The sequence below is a fragment of the Balaenoptera borealis genome (genome assembly GCF_965194805.1).
Source record: "Balaenoptera borealis genome assembly, chromosome: 2".
NCBI classification, from domain to species: domain Eukaryota; kingdom Metazoa; phylum Chordata; class Mammalia; order Artiodactyla; family Balaenopteridae; genus Balaenoptera; species Balaenoptera borealis.
The window spans coordinates 100,002,762-100,018,068 of record NC_138867.1 but is presented as its reverse complement, the minus strand read 5'-3'; the positions used below and the strand labels follow the sequence as shown (position 1 = coordinate 100,018,068).

At 36.3% G+C, this 15,307-nt stretch overlaps 1 protein-coding gene and 1 long non-coding RNA gene across 13 annotated transcripts in view; one reads left to right on the top strand and one right to left on the bottom strand.

Annotated features, from left to right (window-relative positions):
• Positions 1 to 15,307, bottom strand: part of HSD17B4 (hydroxysteroid 17-beta dehydrogenase 4) — a 244,086-nt gene that overhangs the window by 109,529 nt on the left and 119,250 nt on the right. For 8 of the 12 annotated variants that reach the window (XR_014239448.1, XR_014239449.1, XR_014239450.1 and 5 more), the window contains exon 23: positions 8,259 to 8,386. The exons of 3 other annotated variants lie outside the window; for them this stretch is intronic. Coding sequence is in view for 5 of the 9 variants with exons in the window: in XM_082376255.1 (XP_082232381.1) it covers positions 8,259 to 8,386 (128 nt within the window). In the remaining 4 variants the exon portion in view is untranslated. Of the gene's footprint in view, positions 1 to 3,297; positions 4,458 to 8,258; positions 8,387 to 15,307 lie in introns of those variants that run through there. One more of the 12 variants, XM_082376254.1, reaches the window with a different exon arrangement.
• The window catches only part of LOC309622617, a 620,423-nt gene that overhangs the window by 594,570 nt on the left and 10,546 nt on the right, over positions 1 to 15,307 (top strand). The window lies entirely within an intron of this gene.

Below are 15,307 nucleotides of genomic sequence, written 5' to 3'. Positions count from 1 at the left end.
TCTAGGCTCTGCCATTAAATGCAAGGTGAGCTTGGACAAATTACTTAACCTCTCTGAGCTCTGGCCTCCTTATCTACAAAGGGCATGACAACAGCACCTAAATAGCAGCTTTGTTGTGTGAGTTAAATGAAACAGTGTGAAAAGTGCTTAGCTTGGCATTTGACATGTGGAAGGAGCTATTAAGCTCATTATTACCATGCAAAAGACTATAATGTTAAAACACTAAGAGCTCCTGTACCACTTCTTTCCTGACCTGACAATAGAAACTTGTGTAAGTTCTCCCCTGGTGTCAAGTTCCCTATCAGTAAAATAAAAATGATAAAACACAATATAGCTTACTGAGAAAATAACATACGGAATATGAAGTGAAAAAGAAGTCTCTAGATTTTTAGCTAGATTGAAAAAATAGTAATATCCATGTATACGTAACATTACAAAGCAGCCTCACAAATAAAATATCACTTGAGAAGCACAGCCATCAACCTGAAGTGGGCATATCAGCAAAAAAGAAATTCAAAAAGCTTAAAAACCAGCTCAAGGCCACAGAGCCAACAAAAAGTGGGCCAGGATTAAACACGGGTGTTCTCTGCTTAATAATGTCTCCTGCTTATTAACTAGCAGCAACTTAATTTCAGAAGCGAATCCTTACCAACTGGAGGAAAAGCAAAAACTGCTTAAACTTTTTATCCCAAAAATAATGCAGGAGAATTTCATTCAATCAGGTTCAAGTGCTAAGCATTCAAAGTAGAGACTGGAATTTTAAAACTAAGACAGCTTTCACTGTGCCGTTACAGAAATGATGGTCTGCGACTCCTGCAGTCAGTTCTTAGATGGGCTTGCCAGGTGCTACAGTCTGAAAGGGACTTACAACCTAAAATAAAAACACCAACTTCCTTGAAGTAAATATACCAATATTTGATGGTTGTTATTTGAGTGGAAGAATTTTGTACATAAATCTTTGTTCCTATCTAACTGTTTTCTTAGGATAGATTCCTAGAAGAAGAATTACTAAATCACGGCATTTCTTAAATAAGTTTCTTGACCATGCTTCCATATCACCACAGTTTTCAAACTGTGCACCTCAGTGCACTGGGGCACCACACCAAACTCCAACAGACACTACAGAATATTTAAAATTTTTGAAGGAAACATAGTGACATTGGTCAAACACAACATGAAAACTACTCTTGTTTGGATCTAACTACTTAATAAACTGAACCATTAGGTATTTCTTTTGGCCTAGGAGTGCCACGCAAAAAGTGCTGAGACAGTAAGTGGCCATAAAGGAAGAAAGTCAGTGAAACTCTGCCATAGTGCTTTCCAGAAAGACTGTTAAATTAATATTCCTTCTAGCTACGTGTGAATCCTCTTATCCCAACCTTAATAATACGGTTTTCTTAATCTTTGAAAATCTGAGGCAAAAATGACATGCTTTAATTTGCATGTTTTAGATACTGGGAAAAATTAATAGTTTTTCTCATGTATGTTAGTCATACCTATTTCTTTCATTAATTACTGGTTCATGTCTTTTGCTCATTTTTTATATTGAGGTCTTAGTGTTGTCCAGAATTTTTATAAGTTATTAACACCAACATACGATGTATCATCATTTTATTTTCCCACAGGTTTATGGAATATCTTATGGAGTCTGACATGCAGAAGTTTTTAATTTCTACATAGCCTAAACTACTGCTATTGAGCTTATGTTCCTTATTTCTATCCTTGCTTTAATCTACTCAAGTATTAATTGAGCATCTACAGTACACTAGGCAATATTCTATGCTAGGAAAGAGACATCTCTCCCTGTTCTCATGGAGCTAACATTACAGTAGGGGAGTCAAAAAGTAAAATGTAAACAAGTAATTAAAGCCTGTTTTAAATGCTATGAAGGAGGCTACTTAGATAATATAATAGGAGGGAACTACTTTGGATGAAACAAAGCCAGCCATGCAAAAAGATGGGAATAGAAATTCCAGAAGAGTCAAATAAATAGACATTGAAGGGGTAAAAATTGATGGGAAGGAACTAAGAGGAGAGGCAATGTAAGTTGAATTAGCATTGTAAGTGATGAGGCAAGCAGTGCAGGATGAAGCTGGGAAGATAAGCAAGGGAAACTTCACATACCATGCAATAATATATAGTTTGGATTTTATCCAAGTGCAAAAGTAAATCTTGGAGGTTTTTATCAGGTGGAATGACCTATAATCTGATTCACATTTTTAAAAGATTACTCCAGCTCCTGTATGGAGAACAGATTGGTGGAAAAGCAAGACTAAAAGCACTAAGACCAGTCAGGAAGCCAGGTGAGAGATGACGGAGGCTTGGATCATGATGATAACCCTAGTGATGAAGAGAAGAAAATGAACTCAAGATACGTTCTGGAGAAAGAACAAGCAGGATTAAGGATAGAAAGGATACAGAAGTAAAGAAGGAAGCCAAGACAATTCTTACATTACTGAGTGTACTAATTTGGGTAGATAGATCATGGTGCCATTTCCTGAAAACAAAAAGAATGGGGGAGAAAACTAAATCACAAGTTCTAAGTTGGACATAGTAAGATGTGCCATCAGAGACACAAGTGAAGAGCTGGTTATACCACTATGGGACTCAGAGAAGATGACTAAGTGAGACATTTAAATCTGCAAGTTGTCAACATGTAGATGGCTCTAAATACCACAGGATGGATGGACTCTTTTAAGAAGAGTGTTAATTAGAGAGCAGCCCTGAAATGAGCCCTGAGAAACACCAAAACTCAACAGTTGGGGGTAAAAGAGGAAGACACCAAAGGAGATTAGGAAGAGCCAAAGGTGGAGGAAGCAAAACAGGAGAATAAGGCATCATGAAAGCCAAGGGATAAGATTATTTCAAGAAGTTGGTGGTTAACTGAGTTGAATGCTACTGAAAGGCTGAGAAAGATGTAGATAGAGAAATATTTACTAGATTTAGCAATATAGGTCATCACAAGAACTTCACAAAAACATTATCAATGGAGTAACAGATGTGGAAGTCAGATAAGAGAAGGCAGAAGAGCAGTCAAGACAGAATGTTTAAGCCTTTGCTGCCCACTAAAGTAGCCACTAGCCCATGTGGCTATTGAGTACTTGAAATATGATTAGCCCTGGCTGAGATGTATTATAAGTATAAAATACACACTGGATTTTAAAGATTTTTTTAAAAGGATATAAAATATCCCATTAATATTTAATATTGTACATGTTAAAATATTTGAATGTATTGGGTTAAATAAAATATATTAAGATTAATTTTACCTGTTTCTTTTTAATCTTTTTTAATTTATTTTTATTTTTTATTAAAGTATAGTTGATTTACAGTATTGTGTTAATTTCTGCTGTACAGCAAAGTGATTCAGTTATACATATATATACATTCTTTTTTTTATATATTCTTTTCCATTACGGTTTATCATAGGATATTGAATACAGTTCTCTGTGCTATACAGTAGGACTTTGTTGTTTATCCATTCTATATACAATAGCTTACATCTGCTAACCCCAACCTCCCACTCCACCCCTCCCCCAACCCCCTCCCCCTTGGCAACCACCAGTCTGTTCTCTATGTCCGTGATTCTGTTTCTATTTCATAGGTAGGTTCATTCGTGTCATATTTTAGATTCCACATATAAGTGACATCATATGGTATTTTTCTTTCTCTTTCTGACTTACTTCACTTAGTATGATAATCTCTAGTTACATCCATGTTGCTGCAAATGCATTATTTCATTCTTTTTTATGGCTGAGTAATATTCCATTGTATACACCACATCTTCTTTATCCATTCATTTGTCAATGGACATTTAGGTTGTTTCCATGTCTTGGCTATTGTAAATAGTGCTGCTATGAACATAAGGGTGCATGAATCTTTTTGAATTATAGTTTTGTCGGGGTATATGCCCAGGAGTGCGATTGCTGTATCATATGGTAATTCTATTTTTAGTTTTATAAGCAACTTCCATACTGTTTTCCACAGTGGCTGCACCAACTTACATTCCCACCAACAGTGTAGGAGGGTTCCCTTTTCTCCACACCCTCTCCAACATTTGTTAATTATAGACTTTTTAATGATGGCCATTCTGACCAGGGTGAGGTGATACCTCATTGTAGTTTTGATTTGCATTTCTCTAATAGTTAGCAATGTGGAGTACCTTTTCATGTGCCTGTTGGACATCTGTATTTCTTCTTTGGAGAACTGTCTATTTAGGTCTTCTGCCCATTTTTCCATTGGGTTGTTTGGTTTTTTGTTGTTGAGTTGTATGAGCTGTTTGCATATTTTGGAAATTAAGTCCTTGTCGCTTGCATCATTTGCAAATATTTTCTCCCATTCTGTAGGTTGTCTTTTCGTTTTGTTTATGGTTTCCTTTGCTGTGCAAAAGCTTGTAAGTTTGATTAGGTCCCATTTGTTTATTTTTGTTTTTATTTCTATTGTCTTGGGAGACTGACCTAAGAAAACACTGGAACAATTTATGTCCGAGAATGTTTTGCCCATGATCTCTTCTAGGAGTTTTATGGTGTCATGTCTTATGTTCAAGTCTTTAAGCCATTTTGAGTTTATTCTTAACCTTTTTTATTGTGGCTACTAGAAAATTTTTAATTACTTATGTGGCTCACATTATATGTCTATTCAACAGTGCTGGTTTAGACAATTCTTTTGTGAAAAGGAACAGAGAAATGATATGGCATGCTGGATGGGGATCTGATATCAAGAGACAGTGTTTGCTTTAAAATCAAGATGGTAGCTTGCCTCTACGTTGTGGGACAATTATGTAGTAGAATGGGAGAGAATGGTACAGAAAAAAGTGGAAAGAAGAAGAAGCAATGACTTTGAGTAGATACCTGGATGAGAAGTGAAGAAGTCTTTGACAGGAAGAGGGAGACTTCCTTCAATGTAATGTATAGGAAGAAAAGAAGACAGGTGCAGATGCTGACAAAATAGATCTGGTGATGGGAAGGTGAATATTTTCATTTGAAAGTCTTTTTTTTCTCCCAAAGAACATGAGAAAGGTCATCAGCTGAAAATGAAAGAGAGGTAGGCATGGGGGAGTTTTGAGAAGACAGGTATGAAATACTCATCTCAGACAATAGGAATGGAGGCTTAGTGGAAAATCACAGTAAGACTGCTAGACAGTGTATAGAGACTATTTGAGACTTGTAATCAAAATTTTAAAGGGAAGCCAATTTGTCTAGTTGTATGGCTTTTCTCCTGGCATCTTCATCTATTCAGGTACAGATGCAAAGATGGCAGAGAGTAGGGTTAAAATAGGGTGGAGTTTTCCAGGCAAATAAGATGAGAGAGGTACAAGGGAGGTGAGGGTATTTTCAAGGGAGATACTCTGATGGACCATGGACTCTAAGCTGAACAAGAAGAGAAGACAGAAAGGAGCTGATGGATAGAAAGTGGTGTTGTCAACAAACCGGAGGTCTCTGTGAAGCTCAACAGCAGTAGCAGGAATAACAAAACAAGTTAATGAAACTGTAGGTGAGGGTGTTGGAAAATGGTGATGTTTTGTAACAGATACTGGAAGTTGTACATTTTATGCTGCCAATAAAGACAAAAGCTGATGTAGAATGGAGTAAAAGATAATTAGAAATAATATCAATAAACTAAGAGTCATCTGTTAGAGAAGTCACTTTTACAAATCCTGAAGGAAGCCATCAAGGCTGACAAGAGTTGATGCAGAGAGAGAGACAGAGAGAGAGAGAGAGAGAGAGAGAGAGAGAGAGACTGTACACTGGGATATAAGGTCTTTGATAACTGAAGAAGAGTGATGATAGATAGCACTGAGGTGAGGCAGAATGTAATTGAGCCAAATGAGTTTAGAAAACCCCTAATATTAAATTAGAACTTCTCTAAGGACTGTCACTAAGAATAATAAACACCTAGGTTTTCATCAAGTTTTGCTTCTGCTTTAATTTTTTTACATTTAATTCCATCCTGTATGGTACTGACTAAGGTATATGGAATGACATAAAGCACTACTATTTCCTATGCAACTGCTCAGTACCATTCACTGAATAATCCATTCCCCCCCAAAGGTCTGATATTCCTAGCAATTATATAAATGTTTCTGTAAACCCTACATTTAATCTTTATATATAAGCACCTCAAATATATCTTAAAAAAGAACTCTTAATTAGCCACTCAGCAGCCACAATGACCTTTAAAAATCAGATGTCACTCCACAGCTCAATAGCTTCCTATCACACAAGATCTACACTGTCTTTCCAACATCTACAAGGTCCTGTGTGATCTAAGCCATGCCTACCTCTCCCTGTTCGCCTCCTGCCTCTCTCCCCACTGGCCTCCTCACAGTTATAGTATCCAATAAGCTGAGCTACCGGGGCCTCCAGCCTTTGTGCAAGTTGTTTCTTTAGCCTTATGGCTCCTTCCCTCACTTTGTTCAGATCTCTATCAAGCCTTTTTGGACAATCCGATCTAAAATAGTTCTTCTATCCTGTCACACTCTAATCCAAGGGTTGGCAAACTACAGCCTACGGGCCGAAACCAGTCTGCTGCCTGTTTCTGTGAACAAAGTTTTACTGGAACTCAGCCACACCCATTTGTTTACATATTATCCATGGCTACTTTAACTCTACAATGGCAGAACTGAGTAGGTGCAACAGAAACCATGTGACCTGCAAAGCTTAGAATATATTTACTAGGGGACCTTGCACAGAAAAAGTTTGCCAACCACTGCTATAACCCATTAGTCTGACTTATTTTTCTTCATATCTGAAATTATACTTCTTTTCCATTCCCCTCTAGAACTAAGCTCTACCCAGAAGGGGCACTGTCTTGTTCAGCCACACCTAGCACCTGAATTAAAGGAGGTACTAAATAAATTCCCGGGAAGGAATTAACTGAGGGCTCACTCAGTACCACTCATTATTCTAAGCTCTTCATGTATATTATTGGATTTAGTTATCATAACAATCTTTTGGGATTATCACAATTCATTTTACAATGAGAAAATTAAGGCTTAGAGAGTAGGTGGCAGAGCTAAGATTCAAACTTAGATTTATCTGATGCCAAAGAACGTATTTTTAACCACTATACTACTTTACAATTCTTTTAAAATTAGTCTTTTTATCCAGGAAAATTGAACATTTTCTCCCTTATTCAAATTGCTCCGTTCCTTGTAAAGTTGTATAGTTTTCTGCAAATAAGCCCTATGCTTTTTCTTGTTAGGGTAGTCATTGGTACTTTGCAGTTTGGGTAGTGATTACAAACAAATTTTTAAAATTATATTCTCTAGTTGGTTTTGCTGTTATGTGAAAGCTATTTTTAAATCATCATTGTGCATTCAACCATTTGTTTGAACTCTTCTGGTCTAAGAATCAATCAGTTGATTCTTGTGGGATTTCTAGCTACATAATCATTCAAATTTTCTACTCCATTCTAATTGCTACATCTAATTTTGTGTGTTTGTGGACTAGCAATAGGTTTCAGAACAATATTACCTCATAATGGCCAGCAAAGGCACTCTTGTTTTAATCATGATTTTCCACTGAAATGTCTCTAAATGTTTTACCTTCAGTAAGACACTGGCTATTATGTTCCATCCTTCTATTTCCAGTTTTCAATGACGATTAAGACAAGTTCTTAATTTTATATATCAGGAAAGAATGTCTAATTTTATGAAATACCATATGGTTTTTCAACTCTGAACTAACAATATATTAAAAGGTCTAGATGTGGGTTTTACATTGTTTATCTGCTAAAGAAGAATTCCACCCAAAAATTTAGTTTTAAAAAGTATCAGTTAAGGGCTTCCCTGGTGGCGCAGTGGTTGGGAGTCTGCCTGCCGGTGCGGGGGGCGCAGGTTCAAGCCCTGGACCGGGGGGATCCCACATGCCGCGGAGCGGCTGGGCCCGTGAGCCACACCTGCTGAGCCTGTGCGTCTGGAGCCTGTGCTCCGCAGCGGGAGGGGCCGCGGCGGTGAGGGGCCTGCGCACCGCGATGAAAAGTGGCCCCCGCTTGCCACAACTGGAGAGAGCCCTCGCACAGAGACGGGGACCCAACGCAGCCAAAAATAAAAAAAAAAATAAAAAAAAAAAAGTATCAGTTGAAAAACTCCATTAGAAAAATATATGACCTGTCAATTTGAACACCGCTATCAACTCTGTCTTTCCTCAGAGCTGCAAGATATGTCTTATAAATCAGAATTTTGGAGTCAGCCAAAAACTGCAATTGTCAAACAGGAAGCAATAATGACAAATAAATGAACATTTTAAGAACTTTACCTTCTGAGGATCAAGCTTGCCCAAGACTACTTCCATGAAATCTTCATCTGAAAGCGTGATGGTTACATCAGCAGAATCTTTTGCAGTGCCTTGATACACTTTTCCAGAACCATTTTTTAGGTCAATAGCTGGGAAAATAGGAAGAAACAAATGTCTGTCATTTTTTTCTTCACAAGATGAGAATAAAATAAACCAAATAAATGCAGACATTTTTATAGTTTCCAAGTTACTGTGGTACTTATTCTATTGGGTTGGCCAAAAACTCGTTCGGGTTTTTCTGTAAGATATGGAAGACCCAAATGAACTTTTTGGCCAACCCAATACATTATATATTACCTATCACTCAGAAAAAAATTTTAAATCCTTGATTTTTTGAGATGCCCTTGTTATAAAGAATATGATCTTCAAAATAGTCAAATCAATAATAGCTTTTCATCATTGAAGAAGTTTACATAACAGAGATATTTGAAATGTGAATCAATGTAGAATAATATAAGGAAGTTAAGTGGTTGGAAGTTATATGGTTAAGGCCTTTAGATTCAAATAAAGACTGTAGTCAACAAAGGAAGAAAACTGAATTTTAAAACAACTGCATATTGGTTGGGGTGGGGGAAGGGAATGCACACTCTAATTACCTTTCAAAAACCTGAATTCATCAAAGGTTCTGTCATATGAATTAAACGACAATCAAATTAAATTTTAAAAAGTATTCTAATTAGTTTGCTATAATTTATTTATAAAATGTTTATTGCCCTAATTGTTGTGAATAAATGTTAAAATTAAAATCTTTTCCCTTAAATGTTTTTGACAGAAGGATTAAGTCTCCCAGAAACAGGCTGGGTAACTGGAAAAACTATTAAAAATTTGCCTTCATTGCTCTCTATACAACACTTACAGAGCTTTATGTTAAAGTTACATTTAGAAAGTTTTAATTGTCTCATATATGACTGAGACCAGTCATCCAGGAAGGTAATTCCACTCATCCAGCTTCAGCCTCTTGAATGTGCTTTCTCTGCTACTGCGAAGGAGCTATGATTGCATCACTCTCCCTAAGAGTGTCAGGAAACTCCCAATTTAGGATCAAGGAAAAGCTACACACATGTAAGCAAAACCATGCATTCTGCTTAGCCAAGCCCTACTCCAAAGAGAAAATTAAGTCACTCCCACTGTCCACAGAAGAGAATCTTGCCAACTAAACTAAAAAATAATAACATGACTATGACGGTTACCTGGGAAGGAGTAAGAGTGAGAAGGAGACCTTTTTACTTTTTATGCTTCATTCACTCACTTCATTGTTAAGTTTCTTCTATGGGTGTCAGACAATGTACAAGGTACTAAAAGTAAGGCATGAAGAACAAAGGCTCTGTTCTTATTGGTACACACATATTACAAATGTGTTTTTATGTATTATTTGTATAGTTAAAAAGAAAGGTAGAAAAAGAGAGGGAGGAAGGCAGGCAGGGAGGGAGCAGGGAGAGAATAAGGGGAGGGGGTCAGAGAGCAGAAAGGAAAGACTAAAGAAAAGCAAACCTCTGGCATTCAACAGACATGATTTTAATTCTTCACAAGTAAGTGTAAGGACCACTATATGTACTAGTCTTGCTCAGGAATAAAACTGGACTCACGCATCTTAATACTTCAGTGTGGAATAAGTTTGTTAGCTAATGAAGGCCCTTCTAATGAAGGGCTGTCTACCTGCCCTCTCACTCACTTGGTTTTACGTGCTGCTTCACAGCCCTGACTCTTATGAAGCAATAAAACTTTTTTTCTGTGGAAAGCTAATAACTAGTGCTGGTAAAAGAAAAGAGGGCTAAAAAGGGGGACGTTCTTAGCAAGAATACAGAAATTTGGGGTAAAGGAGTGAAACTCCCCATTCCACAGTGGCTCAAGTCATGGTCTACAAATGGCTCCTGCGGAAGGATCGTCATCCACCACCATCACCTTAGGTTTACAGATAGCTGTCAGGTCATGGGTAATCTAAATGAAATGAAGAAACAAGCTATATGCATTTTCTTTTCGTGGTGGAATGTATTTTAAAAGCTTTATGAATTATTTTAGCTCAGTACTTATATAATCATTAATGCACTGAAAAAGTCCAAAAAATTTCAGTTATACTTTACAGAATTTAATGGGGGAGGGAAAGGTGTTAGATGAGAACATACATTTGGACTTAGAGATCTTTGAAGGTTTTAGAATATATACCTTACAAATTACAACACTCTTACCAAAGTGGGTATACAAGGAACATACCTCAACTTAATAAAAGCTACTTATGACAAACCCACAGCCAACATAATATTCAATGGTGAAAAGCTGAAAGCCTTCCTGCTAAAATCTGGAACAAGACAAGGATGCCCACTCCTATTCAACATAGTACTGGAAGTCTACTCAGCATTCAGACAAGAAAAAGAAATAAAAGGTATCCACATTAGAAGGGAAGAGGTAAAATTGTCATTATATGCAGATGACATGATACTAAATACAGAAAACCCTAAAAATTCCACACAAAAACTACTAGAACTGATAAACAAATTCAGCAAGGTAGCAGGATACAAGATTAACATACAGAAATCAGTTGCATTTCTTTACACTAACAATGAAATATCAGAAAGGGAAAGTAAAAAAAAACAATCCTTTTTTAAATCATATCAAAAAAATAAAAAACTTAGGAATAAACCTGACCAAGGAGGTAAAAGGCTCATATACTGAGAACTGTAAAACACTGATAAAGGAAATGGAAGATGATTTAAAGAAATGGAAAGATATCCCATGCTCTTGGATTGGAAGAATTAATATTGTTAAAATGGCCATACTACCCAAAGCAATTTACAGATTTAATCAATCCCTATCAAATTACCCATGACATTTTTCACAAAACTAGAACAAATAATTCTAAAATTTATATGGAACCATAGAAGACCCAGAATTGCCAAAGCAATCCTGAGGAAAAAGAACAAAGCAGGAGGCATAACCCTCCCAGACTTCAGACAACACTATAAAGCTACAGTAATCAAAACGGCATGGTACTGGTACAAAAACAGACATATGGATCAATGGAACAGAAGAGAGCTCAGAAATAAACCCACACATCTACGGCCAATTAATCTTTGATGAAGGAGGCAAAAATATACAATGGAGAAAAGACAGTCTCTTCAGCAAGTGGTGTTGGGAAAGCTGGACAGCTGCATGTAAATCAATGAAGTTAGAACACACCCTCACACCATACAGAAAAATCAACTCAAAATGGCTTAAAGACTTAAGTATAAGACATGACACCATCTTGTAAAAATAAAATACAGTGTGTGTCTGTGGGAAAAAAAAAAAAAAAAGACATGACACCAGAAAACTCTTAGAAGAGAGCATAGGCAAAACATTCTCTGACATAAATCGTACCAATGTTTTCTTAGGTCAGTTTCCCAAGGCAAAAGAAATAAAAGGAAAAATAAATACATGGAACCTAATCAAACTTATAAGCTTTTACACAGCAAAGAAAACCATAAACAAAATGAAAAGATAACCTCCAAACTGGGAGAAAATATTTGCAAACAATGCGACAGACAGGGCTTAATTTCCAAAATATACAAACAGCTCATACAATTCAATGTCAAAAAAAAAAAATCAAAAAAATGGGCATAAGACCTAAATAGACATTTCTCCAAAGAAGACATACAGATGGCCAATAAGCACATGAAAAGTTGCTCAACACTGCTAATTATTAGAGAAATGCAAATCAAAACTACAGTGAGGTATCACCTCACACCAGTCAGAATGGCAATCATCAAAAAGTCTACAAATAATAAATGCTGGAGAGGATGTGGAGAAAAAGGAACCCTTCTACACTGTTGGTGGGAATGTAAAATGGTGCAGCCACTATGGAGAACAGTATGGAGGCTCCTTAAAAAAACAAAAATAGAGTTACCATATGATCCAGCAATCCCACTCCTGGGCATAATGCCGAAGAAAATTCTAACTGGAAAAGATACATGCACCCCCAATATTCATAGCAGCACTATTTACAATAGCCAAGACATGGAAGCAACCTAAATGTCCATCAACAGATGAATGGATAAAGAAGATTTGGTGTGTGTATGTGTGTGTATATACACACATACACACACACACACACACACACACACACACACACCAGACTACTGCTCAGCCATAAGAATGAAATAATGCCATTTGCAGCAACATAGATGGACCTAGAGAATATCATACTAATTGAAGTAAGTCAAACAGAGAAAGACAAATATCATATGATATCACTTATATGTGGAATCCAAAATATGAACTTATTTACAAAACAGAAACAGACTCACAGACAGAAAACAAACTTATAGTTACCAGAGGGGGAAGAGGGGAGGGGATAAATTAGGAGCTTGGGATTACCAGATACAAACTAATATATATAAAATAGGTAAACAACAAGTCCTACTCTTTTGCACAGGGAACTGTATTCTGTATCTTGTAATAAGCTATAATGAAAAAGAATATGAAAAGAATATATATATGTGTATATACATATGTATATGTGCATATATATAACTGAATCACTTTGCTGTACACCAGAAACTAACACAACATTGTAAATTAACTGTATGTCAATTAAAAAAAAAAGTATAGATCCAATAAACAAACTAACCTAGGGATGTCATGTGTTAAATAAATAAATAAATAGATAAACCGATAAGCTATATATCTATTGTATAGATTGTACAACACAGGAAATATATTTTATAATAACTATAAATGAAATATAACCTTTAAAAATTGTGAATCACTATGTGGTACACCTGAAATTTATACAATATTGTACATCAACTATACCTCAATAAAAAATTTTTATTTTATAATAAATAATAGTGTTATAGATTTTACTCAACAGGATGACCTTGCTACAATGTTCTGATTTCAGCTCCCAAAACAGCTGAAGAAGTCTACAATGTCTCTCTTTCTGATTCTTTTTTATTTCATTAATATTTTGCACATCAGTATGGATAAGAAGGTGCAAGTGAGCATTCCAAGATCTGGGCTTCCTTCCCAAAAGCACCTCACTGAGGCCCACCCTCTGGTTTCTTATGCATGTCAAAGGCCTACATCTCTCCATTACACACTCTTGTTCCCCAGAGAAGAGGAAGGGACCTCGCCCAGGCAGCCCTCCTGCTCCTAGATGATCAAGCACGACAGGCCTCAGAGAGGCCTAACCTCGAAAGACATAGCTAAGACTCCTCCTCCTCCACAGCCAAAACCAACACTGATACCAGAACTCTCCCCGTTCTCTCTAGACTCACACTAATTTAGTTTTTAAAAATCCCGACATAGACACACATTCTGCCCAGAGATTCATTGTTGGTGTTGTTTGGATGGCAAGATAGGGGAAGGAGCAGGGAAGATGGGCACGGTCCAGGATCCTTGGTTTGACATGCATCTTCCAGGCCACTGAGCCCAAACCCCTTGGTTCCTAGACTTGCTCAAGGCCTGTCACTTGTGTAACTCCAGTTCCGTAGGTGAACTAAGGAGCTGAGCCTGTTCTCTGTACACAGGTTTGGATCTGCCATAATGCAAACATGACTGGGACAACTAACAGCAATTTAAAATACCAAGAATTTGGTGATTGACTGTTCAGCAAAACATTTTTAAAACTGCTTGTAAAAAAAAAAAAAAATAGGTATTCCCTAAGTCAGAGCATTAAATCATCTATTTTATGCCATTAAGCACCAAGATGCAAAAGAGAGATACCAACATGGAATCATCTTCTAAAATATCATAAGCCGAAACACCTAGATACTTTCTATTGCTGCCAGCTACTCTGATTTAGCTCAGTGACACAAAGATGGTGAGAAAACAACCAGAATTGAAAAAAGTTACACAGCTGAGAATCAGATCAAATAAAAGACAGGCAGATAACCAAAGATAATGATGAACCCTTTCAGAGAAAGCTTCAAGATCCAATTTGACTGTTAGCTGTGATAAATTTGGACCTGAAGAAGAGATGATAAAACAAACAAAAGCCACAAGCATCAATTACAAGTAGTTATTAACAGGTTTCTAACATTCCCATTTTTCCAGTGAAAATACAAGAAAAAACCCTTTGCCTAGGTTAATTAAAGGTAATTATTAAATATAAGCACATTTTCTAATACTTTCTACAAGGAAAGTGATACTAAGATAAGGAGAAAATCTTAGTTGGTTATTGACACTATATTGAAGGAACTTACGCTATTTGCCAGAGTGAATCACTTGTATACTTCACAAATCTCTACAGAGTTCTTTTCTGACAACTGTGAGACACATAATTCTAGCACGTTTTCTCTCTTATAGATCGCATTCCTTTCCTTCACCAGTATCTTCAAAAATCCTGTGTTTTATATTTATAACTCAACTCCTAATACAGTTTCATCTATAGGGGAAAAGGCTGAATTCCATCATGAATAGATAGAAAGAAGGAAGGACAGAAAGTAGAAAGAAAGTGATGATACCTACATATCACTGTTAATCTATGAAGTTTTTTAGAAAAAAAAAAATAGACACTTTGAACTCTGGGTAACTAAATACATATTACATGTTTGGCTTCCTTTACCCCCTTCTGAATTAACCTCCTATAAGCCCAAATGTCTTCCAGAAGGACAAACATCAAAATGTTAACTGTAGGTAGTGGGATTATATATCATTATTTTCTGCTCTATACTTTTTTATATACCAAATTTTATATAATGAAAATATACTCCCTAAAAGGAATAGCAATTGTTATGTTAAAAAGAAGCTTACATTAAACCAAAATCAATTGAACAAAACTTCAAAATGTTTCCTAGGAATATGTAATAGAAGATGGTCTCAAAAAGTTTTAGTTGATTTAGAGATACATTTTAATTGTTTTGGTCTCAGTGAGCATTTACAGTGATCTTTAATTGTAAGGAGAAATAAAACAGTCTGATTTACAAGGTACTTAGGCACTCTAAAATAGTAATCTCAGAATAAAAATAATGAAAATCTACAAAACAGTAGTTTCTACTGTGCAAGTAAAATCCCAAACCTAAAGATTTTTTCCT